This window comes from Pleurodeles waltl, chromosome 8 (genome assembly GCF_031143425.1).
Source record: "Pleurodeles waltl isolate 20211129_DDA chromosome 8, aPleWal1.hap1.20221129, whole genome shotgun sequence".
Taxonomy (NCBI): domain Eukaryota; kingdom Metazoa; phylum Chordata; class Amphibia; order Caudata; family Salamandridae; genus Pleurodeles; species Pleurodeles waltl.
Genome location: NC_090447.1, coordinates 1326542105 through 1326566306, shown reverse-complemented (window position 1 = coordinate 1326566306; position 24202 = coordinate 1326542105). Strand labels below are relative to the sequence as shown.

General features: G+C 48.1%; 1 protein-coding gene across 1 annotated transcript in view; it reads left to right on the top strand.

Annotated features, from left to right (window-relative positions):
• Positions 1-24202, top strand: part of ATM (ATM serine/threonine kinase) — a 1319133-nt gene that overhangs the window by 1152132 nt on the left and 142799 nt on the right. The window contains exon 53 of the mRNA XM_069202321.1: positions 679-817. Within this exon, the coding sequence (XP_069058422.1) occupies positions 679-817 (139 nt within the window). The remainder of the gene's footprint in view (positions 1-678; positions 818-24202) is intronic.

Sequence of the window (24202 nt, the reverse complement as noted above, 5' to 3'; positions counted from 1 at the left end):
GCTGCATATTGCACAGATCCTGTACTCTAAGGGCAGCTTTTCAGTTTATAGGATTGGCATTTTAGGTCAATGTCCACTACCCCGTTCTTTCTGGTTGTCTGGAAATCCTTTTTGCTAGAGAAAGATTAAAGCCATGAATGTTTTTGCATTAATGTTTCCACATGTGCAACTATACTAATTGTTAGGATAAAAATGTGCCTTATCCAATCTAAAGTAATGCTTTTGCACCTTAATGCTACTTAAAATATACGTGTGTCATTTTACAGGAAATAATTCTTATATTATACTCAATATTTTTCGAGAGTGGTAGGTAGTGAGTGAAGAGGCCATTTGAATAATGATTTACAGTCTTAAAATGTGTAATACTCTCAACGTGGCACAATAAAAAGGGGGTGCTGGATAAAGCCTGCTCTGATATTCTGCTCCCCTCATTTGCTCCTCCTTCGAGTTAATGGCAGTTATTGAGACTCCCTCATCGCCTACCTTTGATGTTAGAAGTCTGGAATGAAACAAGCTTGGACAGTTCTATAGTGTTAATTCCCCATTCTGTCAAGCACTTTTCTTTCAGTCAAGTCCTGGACATGCACAATGCCTATCTCTAAATACAGCAAGGATAGCGATACCTCCTAAACAATGTGAGATGTATTTTATACACATCCTGTCTTTTCTATCTTGTAGGATCGAATGGAAGCTGCGTTCAGCATTGTTGATAATATAAGGACTCACCGTGCTCAGATGGTGCGAGACGTGGAGAGACTCTGTGATGCATACATCACCTTAGCAAATCTGGATGCTGCCCAGTGGAAATCTCAAAGGAGTAGGTATTGGGCAAAATTAAAGCAGAATGGTTGTATGTTTTTTTTCTTTCCAAGCCATTTTTGTAGATGAGAAAAACATCTGTTCAAGTGTGGTTTATATTCAGAAAATTATGGCTTTCTTGAATATCTATATGCCTCTGGGGTAGAGGGATGTCAGTAGTTAATGAGTAGGCAAAACTTATAATTCCAACCCATCCTTCATGCAGATTTGACTGTTGGTAGCCATACAACTGGCAATTGTGATGATAGAGTTCCTAAGAGTCATAGAACTACACAACTATTTAATTGTAAAAAGTGCAAATCTTGTGTTTTCTGATGAAGACTTCTAAACAAAGATTCTCCAACATTGTGACTTGTATATATTCACATGCCTGAATCATTTCCTGTGGTCATGCTTGGAATCCCCAATAAATTAAAATAGCAGTATACAGTGTACAATACAAACAATAAACAGTACATAATGTAAAAAGGGCATTGTCTTAAACACCACAATATGTTTAGTAATACATCCACATCATTTAGAAGAACCCAATATTCAGCCAATGAGGTGGAAGTCTGAACATGCCTACTCCCTGTAGAGGTCACCATATCGTCAGATTTCCACTGCACATAATGTGTGAGGGCGTCCCTTTTCAGAACTCTGCTCTAACCTGTCAGTGAACTTTCAATTGTATCTTTTTTTGTCATCTGTGCATCTGAACCAGCCCTGTCTTCAACTACTGTATCGTAAGTTGTTTTAGTGTTCCAATCTCTGGGCTAGGGAGATCCTTTGGTCTGACAGGCAGCTGTCACCATCACTGACGAGGAAAAGAGATCTTTTTTTAAAAACTTGTTTGCCTTGTGGCAGCAAGAAGATTTACACTGATGAACCACATTCCCAGTGTATTTACTGTCTTTATCCTAGGCATAAGTCAGCGGAATGTAAGATTTGTAATTCTTTCTCCCCTAAGACTCATGAGGCTATAGAAAAGGGGTTGACATTATTTGTCATAAAAAAAGAGTATATTCCTCCTCCTAAAGAAGATGCCCCGTGTTCAGGGGACGATTCCGTGAGAAGTGCCCCTCCAAGCACTTCCATGATGGTAGCACAAAAGAGGAGTTTTTTTAGGTTTCCTGAGCGTGATCTGTTTGGTACAGCACTTCAAGCCCCCTCCACTGCTGATAAATCAGTGTGTAAGTGCTACAGAGACTCACCTGTGCCAAGGAAGAAGAAATCTTCAAAGGAAATGTCATAGTCAGCGGGACCATCCACATCTAAGACTTTAACTCTGTTGTCAACAACTAAGATAACATCATTGATCCCACCATTGGCAGTGACACCGTCCTCGCTGACCAAGATAACATCGTCGACATTGATGCAGCCATTGGCAGTGACACCGCTGTCGGCAGTTACACTGCCGTTGACAATACAGTTGAGGGCGACAATACCGTAGACATCGAAGACCTTACCATCGTTGACGTCTATTCTATTGACAGTAATCAGGCCGACATCAATGACGTGCCTACCGTCAACGTCGAAAACCATGCCATCGATGTCGTGGACCATGCTGTCTACAACAGAAGCCATACCGGTGATGTCAATGACTATACTGCAGACATCATCCCCAGTGGGACCCCCACAATCAGTGAAAGCCTTAAGATTAGATGTTTTTTTCACTTTTAACAGTGCTGGTTGTGATTCCTGTGCAGTTATTACAATCAGATCAGGAAGAAGCGGCTAGTGATTATGCCTCGCTGACAGCCTACAGCCCAACTCAATTGGATGTAAGATATGTACAAAGGAGTCCTGCAAAAAGTATGTGCATCAGCAGGAATCTAATTCTGGAAGTGCTTGAATGGATTTAAGACAGAAACCACCACCTTTTTGTAGAGTACCAGAGGTGGTTCTAGCACCAATGGTGTTTTCATCTACGTTACAACAGGTGATGCCAACTTTGACTAAAATATTAAAGCACCCAGCTTATAATCCTAACGTGAGGTTACCTGCTACTCCCATTATGCTGCCTCCTCAACCAGCTCCTTTGTCAGCTTCACCACCTAGACAGGTATCACTGCTTCCTTCTCTACCAACGCTAAGAGGGTCGGTCCATGATAAAGACATGTATTATGATTTTTTTTAATGCTATTTATTCCCATTTGGAAGGAGAAATACCACCAGATGAGGTGAGGAATTAAGAGGGGTAAGATTATATTGTTCCAGGCGGGACTGATGGTCTGGCTCCATAAGATGCTACAGATGACATATCATAGTTTCATTCCCTCATTGAAAGAGCTTCTAAGAAATTTAATTTACCAGTGGCTTATGTGGATAATTCTTGTTTTCTTTGTAATTTTAAAGAACAACCTCTAAAATAGGTCAGGTCTATACTTAGTCTGGATTATGTTTGATCGGAAGGTCTGAAGCTTATGAAGACACCTGCCACAGTTCCAGCTGTAATACCTTGTCTGGAAAAGGAATATAAAGCTCTGGCTTCGGCTCCGGTATGCCTCACTGTAAGAGGCTGGCCTGGTTTGTAGTGGGTACCTAAGGTACTTAGACCTTAACCAGGTCCAGGTATCTCTTATTAGTAAAATGTAGTCTGTGTCTAGAAGCCAGGCTCTCTAGGGGTAGTGTGGATGAATAGCCAAGGGCTAACTAGGAGACATGAAAAGCTCATGCTGTACCACTGTAGTCACACAGTACTCACACACATGAAAGAAAATACTCAGTGTTACAAAAATAAAGGTACTTTATTTTGGTGACAAAAATACCTTGGAGACTATACTCCCTTAGGAAGTAAGTAATATACCCAAAATATACACTAGTTTGCAGAAATAGCAATAAAAACAATTAGCAATTAGTGAAAATCACAATAGTTAGAAATGGGCTAGGGGGGAACACAAACCGTACACTAAGAAAGTGGAATGTGAAAGTCGGTTTCCAAACCTAGGCAAGTGTAATCTGTAGAGGGCTGCTGGGAGTATTAGAAAACACCAAAGGTAAGTAATAGAACCCACCCCGAGCTCAGAAAAGCAGGAGTAAATCACAGTAACTTTCCTAGAACACACAAGAACTCAAGAAAGAAGATTATGCAAGAACCAGCAGAGACTGCAAGACACCAATGATGGATTCCTGGACCTGAAGACCTGTGGAAGAAGGCGACCAAGTCCAAAGTCCAAGAAGCACTGAGGAGTCCAGGGAGAACAGGAGCCCTTGCTGACCCGGATGAAGGTGCAAAAGAAGAACCATCGGTGAAGAACAACAGTTAGTACTGCACCCAAGAAGACTGATGCGAGTTCCTGGTTGGTGCAGATGATGTCCCATGCTGGATGGATGATTGCAGTCTGGTTTGCATCACTGGATTCCGCCAACAAGCCTTGGCACACGCAAAGCACGCGGTTAGTGGAAAATGGCGCTGCCCGGGACGAGGAGGGACCTGGTGGACTATATCCAGGTGGGGGAGTCAGAGGGAGCTGTCAGCAACTCAGAGAACCCACAGAAAACCAGGCAGTGTGCAGAGTAGTCCCACCCACAGCACAAGGACAAAGAAGGTGCAAAAGGGGGCCCACACAACACTACAACAAAGGGTCCCACACTGCCGGAGAACCACGCAGGAAGCTGTGCGTTGCAGGAAGAAGTGCTAGGAGCCAGAGTTGCACTAAGAAGTTCGTGGAAGGATGCCAACAAGCCTTGGCAACTGCAAAACATGCAGTGCAAGGGGGTACTGTCTTGCATGGGGAGGCAAGCTCTTACCTCCACCAGAGTTGGGCAGTTGGACGTCAGGATCGCCGGGACCACTTCAGTCGACCATCCGTGATGCAGGATCCACGCAGGTCATCAGGAGAGGGGTCCCACACAACCGGTCGTCGATTCAGAGAGGTGCCTGCTGAAGTAGGGGAGTGACTCCATCACTCCAAGGGAGATTCCTTTGAGCTTCTTGTGCAGGCTGAAGACAGGGTGTCTTCTGAGGATGCAGGACCGGAAAACAGTTGCAGTTGCTGGCTGGAGCTGAAGATACAATGTTGCAGAAGTCACCTTTGCTTCTTGGTTGCAGTTGTAGAGTTCCTGGAGGGCCCAGATACAGTGTCTTCCATAGGAAGGTGAAGTAAAGGATGCAGAGGATTCCTGCTGGAGTGTTGCAATCCGAATCTGAAGAACCACCCAAGAGAGAGACCTTATATAGCCCTGAAAGGGGGATTGGTCAGCTACACAGGTAAGCCCCTATCAGGGGAGGGATCTGACGTCACCTGCTGGCACTGGCCACTCAGATGCTCACAGAGTTTCCTGCCAACTTGGAATCCAATATGGCAAAACCCAAGGACCCTCAGGAGGAGCTCTGGGCACCACCCCTGGGGTAGCAATAGGCAGGGGAGTGGTCACTCCCCTTTCCTTTGTCCAGTTTCGCGCCAGAGCAGGGACTGGGGGGTCCCTGAACTGGTGTAGACTGGATTATGCAAGGAGGGCACCATCTGTGCCCTTAAAAGCATTTCAAAAGTCTCTGGGAGGCTACCACTCCCAAGCCTGTAACACCTATTTCCAAAGGGAGAGGGTGTAACACCCATCTCCCAAAGGAAATGCTTCGTTCTGCCTTCCTGGCCTTGAGCTGCTCAACCAACAGAAGGGCAGAAACCTGTCTGAGGGTTGGCAGCAGCTGGGGCTACCCGGAAAACCTCAGAAGGCTGGAATGGCAATACTGGGGGTCGTATAAGGAGCCCCCAGAGTGCATTGAATCATACAACCAATGCTTGCAAAAGCATTGGGGTATGATTCCAACATGTTTGATACCAAACATGGCCATATTCGGAGTACCATTGTGGAGCAGGACCTATGTGGTGACCTATGACCAGTGTACAAGTAAAATGGCATCCCCACACTCACAAAGTCCGGGAAAATGGTCCTAGAGGTCATGGCAGCATCTCTGCTAGTGCAGGGGTGCCCTCACACACAGGTACTCTGCATGCTGCCTTCAGGGCTGGACGGCCTGCAGTAGGGGTGACTTATAAGTGACCTGGTTCAGTGTAAATGGCAGTGAAAGGGTGCATGCAGCTTTTCACACAGGCTGCAATGGTAGTCCTGTAGAAGCCTTTGTCTGGGCTCCCTAAGGGTGGCAAAAGAAATGCTGCAGCCCATAGGGATCCCCTGGAACCGCAATGCCCTTGGTACCTAGGTACCATATACTAGGGACTTATAAGGGGACACCAGTATGCCAATTATGAGTGGAATACTGTGTTAACAGTATCCAACAAACAAATTTAGAGGGAGAGAGCATAGCTACTGGGGTCCTGGTTAGCAGGATCCCAGTAGACACAGTTAAACACACTGACATACAGGCCAAAGGTGGGGGTAACCAAGCTAGAAAGAGGCTACTTTCCTACACTCACTGGTCATACCAAACCTGATTCTGTAATTGTGTCAGCAGCTCAGTGAAGAACCAAAGCTTCAATTACGCAGTCATCTAGTTACTAAACAAGGACAGCAAGCGTATTGATAACCTGGGTCGAAGAATTTCCTCTATGGCAACAATCTCAATAAGGGCAGTTAATGCCCTGGTGATTTTAGGTTGTTATGATCGTCAGATATCCCCATTGTTGGACCTTATTCCTGAGGGCAAGAGAGAAACGGCAAGAGCTATTAGAAAGGAGTGGGAACTGACTTCTTCCTTCATTATTGATGTGGCTATGAATGTTTCAAACACAGGTTTTCCCGAGTTGACCGGAGGTGTTGTGCTAAGTAGAAAATCTACAGCCTTTCATACAGATTTTCAGTCCAAGGCCTTGGTCATGCCTTTTGACAGCCAAACCCTTTTTGGAAGACATGTGGATAAGGCCTTACAGAGCCTTAAAACAGATACTGACACTGCAAAGGAATTAGGGCTGTTGCAGTATCGCAGATTTAGAGTCTCTAATTTTCGTGGCTTACGGAGGTCAATAATTTCATAGGAGGATATAATCAGTGTGGAGGTCAGTGGCGGCCTTATTACCCTCAGACAGTTAAGTTTTGATCAAAGGTACTCCTTCAGTATAAACCAAAGACCAGTTTATGGAAAATTATCAGGAAGGAAGAAAGGGAAGCTCATCACAAGCAAGAACCAATGACAATCAGAAAAGAGCTTGGCTCTCGGCTCACATTCCCTCTTCCATCTGGCACACAAAAGTTGAAAGGGAGAATTTCCCTATTTGCTCCTGCATAGAACAACATAACTTCAGACAAATGGGTGAGGCAGATTGTCCAGTCAGGTCTACTTCGGAGTTCATCTAGAGACCCCACAGTTTGTCTGCCAAGGAAGGAGCATCATCTTCATCTGAAGGAGCTACAGATGGAAATTCTCATACTACTCTTCAAAGGAGCAGTAGGGCTTGCCCCTAAGCCTCCAAGGAATCAAGGATTTTATTACACGTTTTTCCTCATCAGGAGGGAAACAGGTCATTGGAGACAAATTCTGGATCTGAGAGAGCTGAACAAGTTTCTAAAGAAACAGTCATTTTGAATGCTCACGCTATGAAAAGTGCTTCTGTTGATGCAGGAAGGGGGGTTCTTAACCTCCCTGAACTTCAGAATGCTTACTTCCATATTCCCATTCATTGAAAACACAGGAAGTATCTTTGATTTTCATTAGCGGGTCAGCACTACAAGTTCAAGGTGCTTCCCTTTGGACTCAAATCTGCCCCAAGAATATCCACCATATGCCCTGCATCAGTTGTCGCTTTTTTCAGGATAGGTCACCAGGTGTTCCCTGGACGACTGGTAAGTCAAGGCATCTTTCAGAGAAGCAGCCATTGAGTTCACAAAGACTTGTATCAATCTATTTATTTCGCAGCTTGGGTCAAACTTTAAACTTAGAAAAGTCATTGTTACATCCTCAAACAAGGATCCAGTTTCTGGGAGCAATAATAGGCACTTAGTTGTGGAGAGCCTTTCCATCAGCAGACTATATCCAGCTGACTCTCATCCTGCATTGCCTTCTGCCATGCCAAAGCCAAGCCTTCTGTCCAGGGATGAACGAGGATATATTCCACCAGGGGCACAGCTTCAACTGCAGCACTCTATCCTGGGATGCCCTTGAGAGACAGCTGCTGTGCAGCCACCTGAAGGAGCAAGCATATGTTCACGAAGCATTACTGCCTATACGTAGATGCAGATATGTGTCAAAATTATGGATTAATAGTAGGAAAAAATAATATCACCATTAGTACGTCAGTAAATCCCTGAGTCAGTCACTGGAAGAAAGTCAATTTCTAAAGCTAATTTATTTATACTTCATCAGAATGGTCCAATAGCCTAGATTAAGAAAGTAAATCATCTGGCACATAAAAAACATCAGTCAGCTTTAAATAACATAGAACACATATAGAGACGGTACACAAACAAGCAAAAACTATTGTTAAACCATTTCAGTTCATTGAGGTTGTCTTCCAATCATCCTTTAAATCCAAGCGGGTGTGGTTGTAGTCTCCAGTCTACAGAGGAGATAGTTGAACCATTGACACATCAGAGGGATACTACTCTCCGTTTTGTTTTTTGTTTTTTAAAAAGAGGCGATATGTTCCAAACAACGCCTTATTGGTATTATTGAAAGTTCAAGCAACCCCTCCTATACAAAAAGATCAACACTTTTTGGCCCTTGTTAGTTGCAAGCCTCTTCAGGACCGAGGGTGAAAAAAGTACTGAAGCAAAATCATCATTTCAAAATGCCTCAAAGGTGCCAGGGGATACGCCTGCACAGGATGCAAACTGCTCATAGCGACAACCGTCTGTTAATTCTACAGACCGGGTCATATCCAATTCAGCTAGCCCTACTCTGGGCACTTAGCTCGTGCAGAGGACTGGTCAGCATTCCTTAAATAATCCTGCCACAATGCAGGGAGACAATCAGAACACCCTTATTGTCCTGATCGGGGAAGACGTAGACTCGGAGGCTGACCCAGCAGTGGGACAGGCAGTCCTGAGAAACCTCCTTCACTAAAGGTGAACCTGCTTTCCACTTTGTTTTATTTTCATATTGTGTACTGTTTGCTATTCTGATTCAAGCATGTCAGTATATAAAAGATTCAGAGTTGGAGAAGAAATGAGTTACTTACCTGAAACTCCAGTTCTCCAACATTGTATCTTTTATATAGTCATATGTGAGCCTGCCTCCTCCCCATTCAGTGGCTCATTTTATTCTATTCACACACTGCTTTGAATCTGAAGATATGGTGCCCTTTAAGGAGAGTGGGAATGTTTGGGCTTCCAGCTAATTGGCTGGAGTTTGAATTCTTTCCAATGAGGTGGATATGCTACTAAACATACTGTGTTATTTGAGGCCTGTGGCCTTTTTACATTATATAATGTATATTATATGTCTTTTACACTGTATACTGCTATTTTACTATACTGGGGGTTCCCAGCCTTACGACAGGGAATGATTCAAGCATGTGAATATAAAAAAGATACCAATGTTGGAGGAATTGAGTTACAGGTAAATAACAAATTTCTTCCTCACCTTAAAGAGGGATTTCTCCAGGTGCGAGACTAGATCCGGAAACTTAATAGCAATCCCATCGACAGGTGGCGTTATGCAACTCTGCATCTGCTCAGTACCATCCTGGACATTACGTCGGGCCACTATATATTTACAACCTCTGCAATCTGGCATCAAATTACTTTCTTACCTCTCCTGCAAACTCTCTAATCATGACACGTTTGACAGAGATTTCTTCCCACAAATTTCTTCAGTATGCAGACAATTTCATCCCCTAAAACAATAGGGTTTAAGCTATGTTGTGATGTTTACTGGCAGATGTCTGTGACACATACAGATGATGTCTGTCTATGTTACCTTGGTTCCAGACACAGGTTAGGGTTGTGTTTGTGCTGGGCAAAAATGGACAAAAAGGTCATTGATGGCCCAATGGTCCCGGTCAGGGGCGGGGACGCACTCCCATCCCCGAGGCAGCTCCTGTGACTAGGCTTCTTTCAGGTCAATGGCCTCATATAGGTCAAGGAAGTCCCAGAAAAAACATAAGGAATCTCAGCGTGGGTCATCTTCGTCTCACCACTCTGTAGCAGTCTACGTGACTATCACTCTCTACGCCAGAGAGTTGATCAGGCTCCTGAGTATTGATCTTGTTGCTGGTCCTGGTTCAGCCCAACCCGAACAGACCACAATGCCACAACAGCTGAAAGCAGCCATAGAGCTTATTTCTAGTGTCACATTGAAGTCTTCTGGCACCAGTGGCATAACAGAACATGAGGGGGGGCCCTGCAAGATATGCTGAAGGGGTCCCCACACTGACATCAGTAGGGGCAGAGTGGAGCTCCTCCAGTATGAGGCATCTGTTATGCCTCTGTCTAGAGTGCCTTCTGACCCCACGGTTCTGAGGGGGTCTCCAGTCAGTCTGCTGCTGGCAGATCCATCTGTGACGTCAACTATGCCTTTTGACCTCACCTTCAGAATAACTTTGTCACCGACTTTGGCTCCATTGAACCCAGTCCCAATGCCAACCAGGGCTCCACGGTGTGCGCCATACACAACATTGCATGTGCTGCCTGTAAGGAAATGAGTTGTATCATACGATGCAATTGTGTGACCTCACCATATAATACTTATCCAACCCCTTTAGGACCAGTCGATTTTGTTTGTTAAACCTCCAGCTCAAACCTGGCTCTCTGTGACTCTGAGCAGTAAGGCTTATTCAGAGAAACAAGTATAAAGCATCTAAACAGCACCAAAACAATTAAAGAAGAAGTCGATACGACACTACAGAAATTCAACACCAATTTATATAGATAGACGGTATTTTAAGACACCACAATGAAAACGAGCTGCTGAAGGGTTCGAGAGATATATAATTTAGAAGGTATAGTAAATAAGCATTGCACTCAACTGCGAACAAGCATTAGCAAATTCAACAAATTTGACACTTGGAAACTTGTTCATGAAAAAGTTGGGATAGGTGTATTATGGTCACTTAGCGTCACTTCAGGTGACCAGTAGTAGTAGGGAGTCATTCGGGGGACCAACAAGATCCTCAGAACCAGTTACCTCTACAGAAGAAGCAGTTGTTTAATGGTTTCCTACGGAAGTGGTCCTAATGTAAGGGATGAAGAAAGATGAAGATGTTTAAAGATGCTTTGGTTGTGATGCAGTCAACAGGGGGTGATGCATTCTGGGTCACTGGGTTGAGGTCCCTCTAAGTCTTCTCTGTGCTGATACAAGACCGGTCGCCACTTGGCTACTAGTCACCCGGTATCAAGGTCACAGCCAAATTTTTGCCTGGGCTATATCTCATCTTCTGGGTGACCACGCTACACTCTGACAGCTCTCCCAGACTTTAGCGAATTTGGGTAAACATTTGTGCATTGGGTCCTGGTCTCTAGTGCTACATGGTGGCGATTGATGGCAATCTGAAAATTCTGGGCTTTCAACTTGCCCCAACAGGCTTCTCAGCTTTTGTGGCCCTGTTCTGTAAACAGGAGGTCAGTCAACTGACCCTTAGAATTGGTTTGCTTTGACTGTGCTCCAGAGCTACCAGGGTCACTCCCTCCTTATGTGCTTTCTGTGAAGTATGTCATCTGGCTATCCCAAGATGCACCATTCTGTCCACTCCCAACTTGGCAGAACCACTTTCCCGGCATCCAGAGATTCTAAGCGCAACTGAGGGGTGTGGCTACCAAGGGGGCTACACTCCCCTGAAAAAAACAGTTTCACAACAGGTTTCCCGTTGTCTTCCCAGGTGCCAGCTAATCTATCTAAACAATGGGGCAGCCCTCTCCCAATTGTTGCACATTCGCTCTTCAAAGTCTGCTTCAGCTTTTGGTCCAATACCTGTGTGGCTACCTGCGGAAGGGAAATATCACTTCTCTGCTATGCTAACCCCTATTGTCTCTTTTCCTGAGAGTCGTTAGCATGTTCCCTGTGAGAGCAGAAAGCTGTCTGAGGCTCAAGCTCCTTGTGTAACCGTCAAGGACACAGGAGATTGAAGGCACAAAACTGCAACTTTGTAAAATGTGCACTGTTATTTGTTACAATTATTTTGACTTGAGAATCAATCCTGGCTTAATATACAAGTTGTTTGATACTTCAGAGTATCAACTTTTGTTGCACCTTTCTAGAGTTAGCACAGCTGAGGGGATCAGCGTTGTAACCTTGTACTTCGCAATGGGGTGACCAAGTCTTTCCACAGCAAAAACAATAGTTTTGTGTTTTTACTACCAGATCACTTAAAGTTCATGTTCTACCTGTGAAATATGCTGAAAACAGCCATAGGGCTCTGTAGGCCAGCCATAGAGGTGATTTACCCACATTACAGAAGGAGATTGGCTTTGCTATTGGCTTAAATGGCAAAGCCAGGATAGCATCCTAAAAATGCTCTTCCAGTCTGGAATGGCAGACTAGGAGACTTGTTTTACATGTGTCGGACCCAGGGTGGCACAACCAATGCTGCTGTCTCTGGGTTGACTCTCTAACTTACATTTGCTGGGTGCCATGTGCTAGGGACGTATAGTTAAGTTAGCCTGTGTTATTTTGGTATAGACAATGTAACTTACATATTTTAGGGTCCAGGCCAGCAGCATCAGTCCAGAAACCTAAAGGTGACTGTAGAAAAAAAGGCATTTCCTTACACTGCCCCAATTGATGCCACCGACAAGCAAATCAACGCTAACCTCTATTTAACTGATGCCAGGAGGCAAACAGATTATACTGTCTGATTCATAGGCCCACACTCCAACTACTAACCAGATCAAAATGACAAAGACAATATATTTGATGACCTTCAGAATGCTAATGGTCTGGACACCACCCCAGACATTGGCTTCTTCACACCAAATCATGCCATGGCTACTTCTCGTTCTTCGCATTGATTCAAAAGGTGGTTGAGACACTTGGGCCCTCATTACAACCCTGGCGGTCGGTGTTAAAGTGGCGGTAATACCGCTAACAGGCCGGCGGTTAAAAAAATGGAATCACGACCATGGCGGAAACCGCCAATATAGATAGCCACTTTAACACTCCGACCGCTAAGGTGGTAGCAACAAACACCGCGGCAGTAACCGCCAACAGACAGGTGGAAGACAATGTAACGCCCACACTATTACAAGCCACCAATCCGCCAGCTTTTCCTGGGCGATACCAACGCCATCAAAAGCACAGCGGAAACAGTACACAGAAGGGAAACCACTCACCTCTCAACACTCAAGGAAGAACCCGGACGCCACGGAGCCCGAGTCACAGGTCCTGCCCATGTTGCTGTATCTATTAATACACCACGAAGTGGAAAGAAGGCAATGACGACGGTGAGTACTGCACCTAGCACACAGGGGAGGGGAGGAGGGAAAAAAGAGTGACATACACACGCAAAACGCAACACCCCCACCCACAACAACACACACACATATCCAATAACATCGCAGATACACCCCGTCACCCCCTGGAAGAACGCAAGGACAAAACAAAATGAGTTTAACTAGTGTAATATTCGAACAATCAGATAGCCCAAGAGAGCAGCAAATAATCAGTATACACAAATATTTACAGCAAGTACACAAGTCCGTACACTGTCTTGTGAAATGTCCGTGGCGAAGCCCACACATGACACCTGCCTCAAAATGGAGAGAACACTGCAGGGGGCATCAGGTAAAAAAAAAAAACAGGCACCTCAAGGGGGAAGGGGAGGAGGGGCACCTCAGCCGGATGATGGTATGATGCCACTGCTCCTCGAGGGGGCTCCATGCCCACTGCTTGGTCCTGGGGAGTGCAAAGCCACAGTCTCTCAAGTCTATCAAGTGGGTGGTTTGCCCACTGCTTGGTCCTGGGGAGTGCAAGGCCAGTCTCTCAAGTGGGTGATTTGCCCACTGCTTGGTCCTGGGGAGTGCAAAGCCACAGTCTCTCAAGTCTCTCAAGTGGGTGTTTTGCCCACTGCTTGGTCCTGGGGAGTGCAAGGCCACAGTCTCTCTAGTGGGTGATTTGCCCACTGCTTGGTCCTGGGGAGTGCCAAGCCGCAGTCTCTCTAGTGGATGCCTTCTCCACTGGTTCTGGAAGGGGCTTTGTGCCCAGAGTGCTTCATCCTGCCAAGGACTGGGTTAGTGGATGCTTTTCTCCACTGGTTCTGGAGGGGGCTTTGTGCCCAGAGTACTTCATCCTGCCAAGGACTGGGTTAGTGGATGCTTTTCTCCAATGGTTCTCGAGGGGGCTTTGTGCCCTGAGGGCTTCATCCTGCCAAGGACTGGGTTAGTGGATGCTTTTCTCCACTGGTTCTAGAGGGGGCTTTGTGCCCAGAGTGCTTCATCCTGCCAAGGACTGGGTTAGTGGATGTATCTCTCCACTGGTTCTGGAGGGGGCTTTGTGCCCAGTGATGCTGCACCTTGGGTGTGGCAGTTGACTTCGTCTCACCAGGGTGTCTCAGCCCTGCGATGTACCTGGAACAGGTAGCATGATGTTCCATGGAGGCAGACCCACACTCCATCCTATGGCGACTTAGGCTGCCAATTGCTGGTTTGTGTCAGTGCTAGAGGTGGTGTCTCAAGTGGCGTGTCCAGGGTCCAGGATGTCACATACAGACTCTGACGGCTGCACACTGGGGATGGGGCTGAAGTCCGACAGAGTGGCATCGGCTGTGCACGTGGTGGTGCTGATGGTGGTGAAGGTGGCTGCGGCGGAGATGCATGGAGACACCATACCGTCTCTGGCAGCTTCGGATGGCTGATCCTTGGGGAGGATGCTGCAGACTGACGTTGTGGCAGCGGCGGTGCAGGTGGTGGTGCAGTTGGCAGTCGGAGCGGCGGTGGTGACTGTGGTGCAAGTGGCTGCCATCCCTGATGATTTGGTGGTCACCAGCCCCTCACCAGGTGACATCGTGCCCAGAGGTGATGTGCCCTTTGGCTTGTGGCCCTTCCCCATCTTGACAGTCGCTGCAGGGACCTTGGCACTGTCCACTTGGTGTTTGGGCGAGGCCTTGCTGGGTGGGTGGTGTGACTGTCCCCTGCTAGAAGCAGGCCCCTTTTTTACCTTTGCAGGTGGTGAAATAGGGTGGTCCTTCTTTTCTGTCAGTGACACACTGGCAGCTCTGACGGGTGCCCCCTTAGACCGTACTGGAGTAGCAGGGACCACAGCGGATGCAGATTTGGTGGCTGAGGTGCTGGGCTGGGATCTAGACATCCTGGCCCTAGGGGAAGGACGGTGGGGGGGGAGGTGTAGGGAAGAGGTCAAAGTTAGCTAGGAAAAGTTTTTTTGACACACTGGGGCGGGAAGATGGAGGGGGTTTGGGAGTGGAGGAAGAGGTAGTGGTTGTAGGAGGTGCACATCTGCTGAGTTTGGGTGAAGGTGCATGGGTTGGAGGCTGTTGTGAGGTGGATGGCTGTTGAGTGGGGGTGTGTGCCTGCGTTTGTGTACTTTGGGAGGAGGGCTTACAGACACACTTGGAGAGGACACAGGAGACGTGTGAACGGTGGTGATTGCACGTGAGCAGTGTTTAGTGATGGGTGTGCTGGTGATGGAGGTAGTGGCTGAGGATGTAGTGCATGCAGGTGTGAGTGGAGACGAGACTGGGAGGGAGGTGGAGGACGTGGAGGAGGGGGACACAGTGGAGGCAGTGGATGTTGGTGTGTCTGCCTGGGTATGGTGCTTGTGTGAGTGCCTGTGGGATGTGTGGTGCTTATGTTTTCCTGAACCACTTTTGTGTGTTGATGTGTGTGCTTGGGATAGGCTGAGTTAGGGGGGATTGGGTCTGGGTAGTGGAAGTTGGAGGGGGGAGGCTGAACACAGGGACAATGGGTGCCATCAGTGCAATCAGTGCTGAGGCCAGAGCCTGAAATGCTCTCTGTTGGGCCGCCACGCCAGAATGAATGCCCTCCAGGTATGCATTTGTTTGCTGCAAATGCCTCTCGACACCCTGGATGGCATTTAGAATGGTTGACTGCCCAACAGTGAGGGATCTCAGGAGGTCAGTAGCCTCCTCACTGAGGGCAGTAGGGCTGACTGGGGCAGGGCCCGAGGTACCTGGTATGAAGGAGATGCCCACCCTCCTGGGTAAGCGGGCACGGGAAACCCACTGAGGGGCTGCTGGGAGGGTGGTGTTGGTGGGGGGGGTGGAGGCTGTACCTGTTGTTGCAGTGGGCACAGAGGTGCCCACCACCACAAGGGAGCTTCCATCAGAGGAGGAGTCGCTGTCGCTGGTGTCCCCTCCTGTCCCCGTCGTGGAGCTCCCCTCGCCCTCCGTCCCACTGGTGCCTTCAGACTCCATAGACTCACCCTCATGGGCCATGTGAGATGCAGCTCCCTCCGTTGCCGATGCCTCTGCTCCTCTGCCAGATGATGCTAATGCACACAAGGACAGGGTGACAAAACAAGAAGGGGGGGAAGACAGAGGACACACATGGTCAATGCCAGCAACACCAGTACCATTGGCGGACAAAACACACAGGGAGCAGCCCTATGCAGTAGGCCATGCGCTAGCAATTATTGAACAAATAACATGCCCATGGGGTACAATGCCTAACACCATTTGCTGCACACCTGGATACCTCAGGAGCCTGCCTAGTTGTAGATGCCCACTAACACTATTGGGGTTGGAGTGCCTCAGAGCCTGCCCAACAAGGGACCTACCCTACCAAGTTCGCCCTGGCCTAGGGGAACCCACAGACCACATCCCCCACCCAGACACTTTGTAAAGCGCGCAGAGTCAGCTGAATGACACTGTACTCACCCCCTTGTGGCTGCTGTGATGGCCTCAAACGCCCATCCAACTCCTGATATGCCACTGCCAGGATCCGGAACATCAGGGGCTCATGGTGCGATGGGCACCCCTCCAACGTTGGGAGGCCAGCCCCAGCTGGGCCTCCGCCGTCTTCTTGCTCCAGCAGCGCAGGTCCTCCCATCTCTTGCAGGAGTGGGTGCCCAGTCTATGATAGACCCCCAGGGTACGCACTTCCTTGGCGATGGCACGCCAAATACCCTTCTTCTGGTGGGCGCTGATCTAGACGAAAGGTACAGGATGAAAGGAAATTCTCTCCTGTCCGGACTGTCATACTCATTGCCCACCTGTTCCCACCCATGCCCTGACACACATACACTCACCATCCTCACATGCAGGCCTCACCTTACCCCCCCCCCCCCCTCCCCCCCCCACACACACACACACACACACAGGTCAGGCAGCCGCCATTTCAGGGGGGCACATGGCAAGGAACCTAACTGCGTCACAGCACATTTTGGCAGATATACGGACAAATCACGCCACACACGGATTTACTCACATTACTGAAAGGACACCATTCTCCTCCATAGGGCACATCCGCTGGGGCAGATGATGAGATGGCGTCATCCTCCGGTGTACATACCCCTGGTGGACCTGTCGACTATGGAAGACAGACACATCATTATCACCTACAGACTTGATCGTTCCACAATCCAAGACTTGTGTGCCCAATTGGAGCCAGACCTGATGTCAGCTATCGGCCATCCCACAGGAATACCCCCTCTAGAGCAGGTCCTGTTAGTGCTCCATTTCCTGGCAAGTGGCTCCTCTCAAACTACATGCCATGGCATCAGGGATGTCTCAGCCAATGTTTTCTAACGTGTTGACCAGAGTGTTGTCAGCCCTGCTGAAACAGATGCGCAGCTACATCGTTTTCCGCCAGGTGGAGGTTTGGCCACAGTGAAAGCTGACTTTTATGCCCTGGGACATATCCCCAACATTATTGGTGCCATTGATGGTACACATGTGGCATTTGTTCCTCTCCCCCCCCCCCGGAGAAAAGAACTAGTGTACAGAAATCGAAAAAGCTACCATTCTATGAATGTGCAGATGTTTTGTTTGGCGGACCAGTACATCTCTCATGTGAATGCCAAGTATCCTGGCTCTGTGCTTGATGCTTACATTTTGAGGAATAACAGTATCCCTTATGTGATGGGCCAACTCCAGAGGCACCAGGTGTGGCTAATAGGTGAGCCCAAGGTCCCCACACACTATGAATAGGTGTCTGGGTATAGGGTCGTCCCTAAGGGTTAGTGTGTGTCTAACAGATATCCCTCGACATTTGCAGGTGACTCTGGTTACCCCAACCTCTCATGGCTACTGACACCAGTGAGGAATGCCAGGACAAGGACAGAGGTACGCTACAATGAGGCACATGGGTGAACTAGGCGTATTATTGAGAGGACGTTCGGCCTCCTGAAGGCCAGATTCTTGTGCCTCCATCTAACAAGTGGCTCCCTATACTACTCACCGAAGAAGGTGTGCCAGAGAATCGTGGCATGCTGCATGTTGCACAACCTGGCATTGCAACGCCAAGTGCCTTTTCTGCAGGAGGAGGGGCCTGATGATGGTCTTGTGGCAGCTGTGGAGCCTGTGGACAGTGAGGAAGAGGAGGCAGAGGAAGAAGATATTGACAACCGAACGAACATCATCATGCAGTACTTCCAGTGACACACAGGTAAGAGACTGGCAGAGCTCCTCTCATATCTGACTACTAAAGCACATTGTATAAGTCAGCCTCTTAACCTCTGTCTGTGGACACTGACAGTTCACTTTGGCTTTCCATTTCACAGATCTGGGTACCTCAGTCTGCCTTCTGCTATATTTACTGCTGCCCAACAACTGTCATACATTGGTATGAGCAAATGAACATTTACATTGATACTTGTGGATGATGTTGTAATTATACATTTGTGAAAGAACATATTGACTCCAGATTGGTTTATGATGCAAGGGTGTTTATTTATGGGCTAATGTGTATAGGGGTATGTGGAAGGGGCTGGGGTGATGGTGGAGGAAGGTCCATAGTAGAGTCCATTCTCTTGTTATCACAGGTGCATTGTCCAAGGGGGCATAGGAAGGGGAGCAATGTCAGTTCATGGTGGACAGGGTGACAGGGTGGGACACGAGGGGGACATTCAGGAGAGTCTTATTTCCTGGCAGGGGTCTTGGCAATGTTCTCTGGGTTCTGCCTGGATCGCAGGGACCTTTTGCGGGGTTGTTCTCCTTCTGCAGGGGATGCGGTGCTGGTGGCCTGTTGTTCCTGTGGCAGGGCCTCCTGTCCACTAGCGCCGGCGGAAGGCTGTTCATCGGTTGGGCTGGTGTCAGGGGCCCGGTGGTATGCCACTGTCTCCCTCATGGTGTTGGCCATGTCTGCCAGCACCCCTGCAATGGTGACCAGGGTGGTGTTAATGGACTTCAAGTCCTTCCTGGTCCCCAGGTACTGTCCCTCCTGCAGCCGCTGGGTCTCCTGAAACATGGCCAGTACCGTGCCCATGGTCTCCTGGGAATGGTGGTATGCTCCCATGATGTTTGAGAGTGCCTCGTGGAGAGTGGGTTCCATTGGGCTGTCCTCCCCCTGTCGCACAGCAGTCCCCCCAGCTTCCCTGTTGTCCTGTGCCTCTGTCCCCTGAACCGTGTGCCCACTGCCACTGACCCAGGTCCCTGATTTTCTTGGGTTAGTGGGTTTGCTTGGGGTCCCTGTAGTGGTGGACACACTGCTGATTGATGTGTCCTGGGGACAGTGGCATGGGCCCGCTGGGTGGGTGCTGTGGTGGTGTTTCCTGAGGGGGGAAGTTCTGTGGTGGGTTAGGACTGTGGCAGGGGAACCAACTGTCCAGAGGTCCCTGATGGGGCCGGGCTGGTCATCTTAATCCAGGCGTGCAGAGCTGCTGTCATCACTGTGGGCCTCTTCTGTGGGGGGACTGGATACGGATGGCACTTCCTCTCCGGTGACGTTGGGTAGGGGTCCTTTTAGGGTGTAAATGCATTGTTATTTTATCTGTGTGTGCCATCTTGTGCAGTGGGTGTGTTTTCCTTTATTACTGTGCTTGCAATATCACTCTAGCCCTTGTGTGAGTGGTGATTGTGTGCCCTGGGTGAGTCTCTCTCTTGGACATGCTTTGGTGATGGGTGTCCATGCATGTCTGTGATGGGTATCCATGCATTGTTGTTGCATGCAGGGCTTGGTATTGGGATGGGTGGGTTGTGATAGTGGGGTATATGTGAGGTGGTGGAGGGATGGGGGGTGAGGGTAGGGGTAGGAGTTTGTGATGGCATGCAGGTAGGGTGGGGGGTATATTAGTAAAGATTTGCCTTACCAGAGACAAGTCCTCCTGCTACTCCTGCGAGGCCCTCAGGATGCATAATTGCCAAGTCTTGCTCCTCCCATGTTGTTAGTTGTGGGGGAGGAGGTGGGGGTCCACCGCCAGTCCTCTGTACGGCTACCTGGTGTCTGGATACCACGGAACGTACCTTCCCCCGTAGGTCGTTCCACCTCTTCCTGATGTCATCCAGTGTTCTTGGATGCTGTCCCACTGTGTTGACCCTGTTGACAATTATCCGCCATAGCTCCATCTTCCTAGCAATGGATGTCTGCTGCACCTGTGATCCGAATAGCTGTGGCTCTACCCGGATGATTTCCTCCACCATGACCCTGCGTTCCTCTTCAGAAAACCTGAGGTGTCTTTGAGGTGCCATGATGTGGTGTGAGTGATGTCTGAGGTGATGTTAGATGTGATGTGTGGGGTGATGTGTTGGGGTGTGTGGTGTTTTGTGCGTGGATGGTGTATGAGTGATGGTGTTGTGTGCCTCTGGATGCTGGTGTGGTCTTTGCTTTTCTCTCTGTCTGCTTCTTGTAAGGGGTTGTGGGTAATGTGGGTGTGTGTTTTATAGTGTTGTGAGTGTCGTGTGTGTATGTGTGTCAGGTGTGTGTATTTAGAATTGTCCAATGCGGTTGTGTTTTGTAAGTGTGTGTGTATTTTGAGTGCGGTGGTGTTCCGCCAATGGTTTACCGCGGTCGAAAGACCGCTGTGTTGATTCATGGGTCGTGATAGTGTGGGCAAATTCCTGTTGGCGTGACGGTGTGGGTTTTGGTACCGCCAGTTTATCACTGACCTTTGGTGTGGCGGACTTGTGTGGGTGCCTGTATTGTGGAGGATTTCTCAGTGTGGGTCATAATACCCGTAGCAGATTTCTTCCGCGGACACAGTATGTTGGGGGCCGTCGGCATGGCGGTCAGTGGGATTTACCGCCAGGGTTGTAATGAGGGCCTAGATCTCAACCTGCCAATCTAGAAATTCAAAACTACTTTCCTAATAGTGGTTCTTCAACCTACACAATGTGTTCTGGAGCCTTTGTCCACGTTAATGAATCCTTAAGTGACATGCAGATAGGCACCTGGTCAAAACCAGTTTCTTGCCCTCCAGTCAACATAGAGGTGGTGAGGCAGCATAGGTCAGCTCCCTTGATCCAGACTTCCCATTGTAGTATCCCATGCTGGAGAGCCTTGTTGTCCAGGCACCGATGAGCTACTTGAACCAGACTGTTTTTCCTACCACTCTGTCTGACAGGCAATCAAAAGCAATGGAGACATTCAACAACAGGTGTTCTTGTTGCCCAGCCTCGCCCTGAGGTTAGTAAACAATACATGCCTCCTAGGCAGATCTTTGCACACGTTATAAGATGACAATATGGCAGATGTGTTGACAGTGGTCTCACGACGTTCATCAAACCACACAAAAGCTGATCTTGGATGGACAAGAAGCAGCAAAATATTCTATCAAGTCTGGGACACTATCGATTGAGTAGAGGAGACACACCAGTGTGTTGGGTCTGGATTTGTTCCACAGGATTTTAAGCAGATATCCAACAGTCTCTATGGAGATATGAAGATGGGCTTTGCCCTTGAGAAGTTTAAATAGAACAAGGCCACTGCCCCCTCTCTTGGTTTAGCTGTGCTAGCTCAGCAGTTCCCCCAGCAGTACTGCCCTTTCAAGGCTTTGGTCGGGGCTACCCGCAGAGACAATACCTGCCTCAGCAGCAACAGACCTCCCACTATTTTCGTGGTTGAGCCCAGGAATGTGGCTAACAGTGTCCAGGCTCCCAGGGGCAATAAGTTGGGCAAAGCCCAGTTATGCCCCCCTCCCCCTCAATACGGCAGCACCCTCAAAACTGCTTTAACTTGTCCTCCGCATCTCATGATCGTGGCGCATCATGTCCAATTAATGGGTGCTACAGATCGTGCAGAATGGATATTCCCTACCCATTCTGTAGTACCCAACGACATGCCAACCGCACCACAATACTACCCTGAGGAGCAATTGTCTATACTTGGTGGTGTAGTTAAAGCTTTCTGATAGATATCTCCAGCTGCAGATTTCTCACCTTTTGAATATTTGCCCAGGTGTCAGACTGGATTCATAAACCTTTCCATAGTGCCTCTGTGCACTGGAAGGTGGCACCATGCAGATCAGCTCTGGAAGCTACATGCGGGCCCTTCATAGGGCCGCTGCAATGCGCTTAAATCAGACTTTCTGCACTCTAGATGCAGATCCAGCGCTTCTCTCATCTTGAAGAGATCACGTTTTGCAATTTTTCTCCCAACATTTTCAACAGTGAAAGGAATGTCGTCCCCTAAGACTGAGTTTTAATCCCTGCAAGGCGGTCACAAACAGATGTCTGTGACAGATCTTTATCAGGTTTGCCTGTGGTTGCTGGGGTTGAGACATGATTTCAAGACCTGTTGAGACTGCGCGTCGAAAAACCTGAAGGCCAACATGTAACGCAAGCCAAAATGTCATGTCGCCAAGCACAAGAAGGCTTAATGCCAGGGCCCCTTCAGGTTCTAGGTACGATCCCGGTTCAAGGAGTTGATGGAGCTGTTCTAGAGGCCGGTCTTCATCTCACTTTAAATATTCAGGTAAGCCCAAAAAAACATAGGTGGTGTTCCACTCCTTAATGCTATTCCAACTCCCCTGCCGAAACCTGTGTGCGGTGCCAACAGTCCTGTTCCTACTCTAGGTCCGCTTCCCTCACAGCAGATTCCGAGAGGCCTTCCACCTGGATTACCTCCAGAAACCTCGCCCTTAGCTCCAGCTGGACCCTCTGAAATGCTTCTGTCCTTGACACCAGTACTGATGCCGGCCATGGCACCCATGACCACTCAAGTCCCTGCAAGTTTGACACCAATGCTCACTTCACTACCCGTAGAGGTGGCCCGATTGTCCTCTCCAGTGCCAAGTTGACACAGATCTAATTTTGGCCAACATCACAGCTGAATCCGACCGAGGTTTTTGCACTAGCTTTACCACAAGGCACATGACATTCTTTATAGTCTCTCTTTTTTGGAATAGACTCTGATAACAATTACAACAAGGGTGATGAGCTCGCCAAACCCTATACAGATGACAATTGGTATGAGGATTTGCAAGATGTTAGTGGGCTAGATTCTTTCCCAGAGCCAGCCCTTTTCTCTTGTTGGGGATCTCCATTGATGGTCATAAGCAATTGAATAGTTCCACCCACGTGTGGTATCCCGGAGCACTTCTTTACATAGTCTTTTCTTGAGTGTAGACGTTCGCCTTACTTCAGGAAGGCCTGCAAAGACACTTAAGAAAAAACATAATGTGCAGCCTAGGTAGACAGGCTACAAGTGGTGTAATTCTCCAGATTGTACTTAGTATAATGTATAATTTGAGGTTAGTGTTTTACACCCAACCTCAAATCTCCTTAACAAACCCTTTTTCCTGACAAAGTAGAGAATAGGAAAGCAGTGTAGCCCCATAGGCTATTATGTGAGTGGAAAATGACTGTGTCTTTAAGGGTGCAGAGCCCACCAGTATCCCATCATGCTCAGCAGATGGCAGTTGCTTCAGTTCTTTTTCCAGCACCTGCTGACAGGATCCTGGAGCACTGAACTCTGCCTTTTAAGGCTTTTTTCTTCAAAATTCACTTGTGAATTCTCACTTGATCTGGTTCACTCAACATTTTTCATTAGTCTCTTACATTTCAAGTCCTTTTATGAAGAATTTTGAGGCATTTTAAGTCGATGCCAAAGGTCAACATTAAGGTCCATTTCGACGTTGAGGAGAAAAAAGAGGGATATATATATTCGTCATCCTATTCCAAGTATTGAAGGCCTTACTCCCTGGCCTCTCCATTAGTGCTTCCGGATTCACCGCCTCACCAAGAACAACATTTTCCTCCTCCTCTGGCTCCTCCTCCTCCACCACCTCCAGTGATTCACGCTCCACCTCCTCCTGCGCCTGTGACTCCGGCACAACCAAGATCACGCTCCATGTCTCACCATAGCTCACGTCCACATAGTCATTGCTCCAGGCGCTCTACTTCTTCCAGAACTCGACACCGTATCCACATTCTTGTACAAGGACAAACTCAAGACATCAAGTCAAGATACTCTACGTCATCATCTTTCTCAACAGGTTGCTACTCACCCACTCTAACTGATTCACTAAATCTTCGAGTCTCTCCAGTGGACGACTGTAGGAAGTTGGCTCTGTATAGCCTATCTCAAAGTGAAAGATAGTGTGCACAGAGTCCAAGGGTTCCCCTTAGAGGTTGATAGTGGCAAAATTAGATTATACCAATGCTCTATTTTGTGGTAGTGTGGTCGAGCAGTAGGCTTCTCAGAGGGTAATGTTAAGCATTTG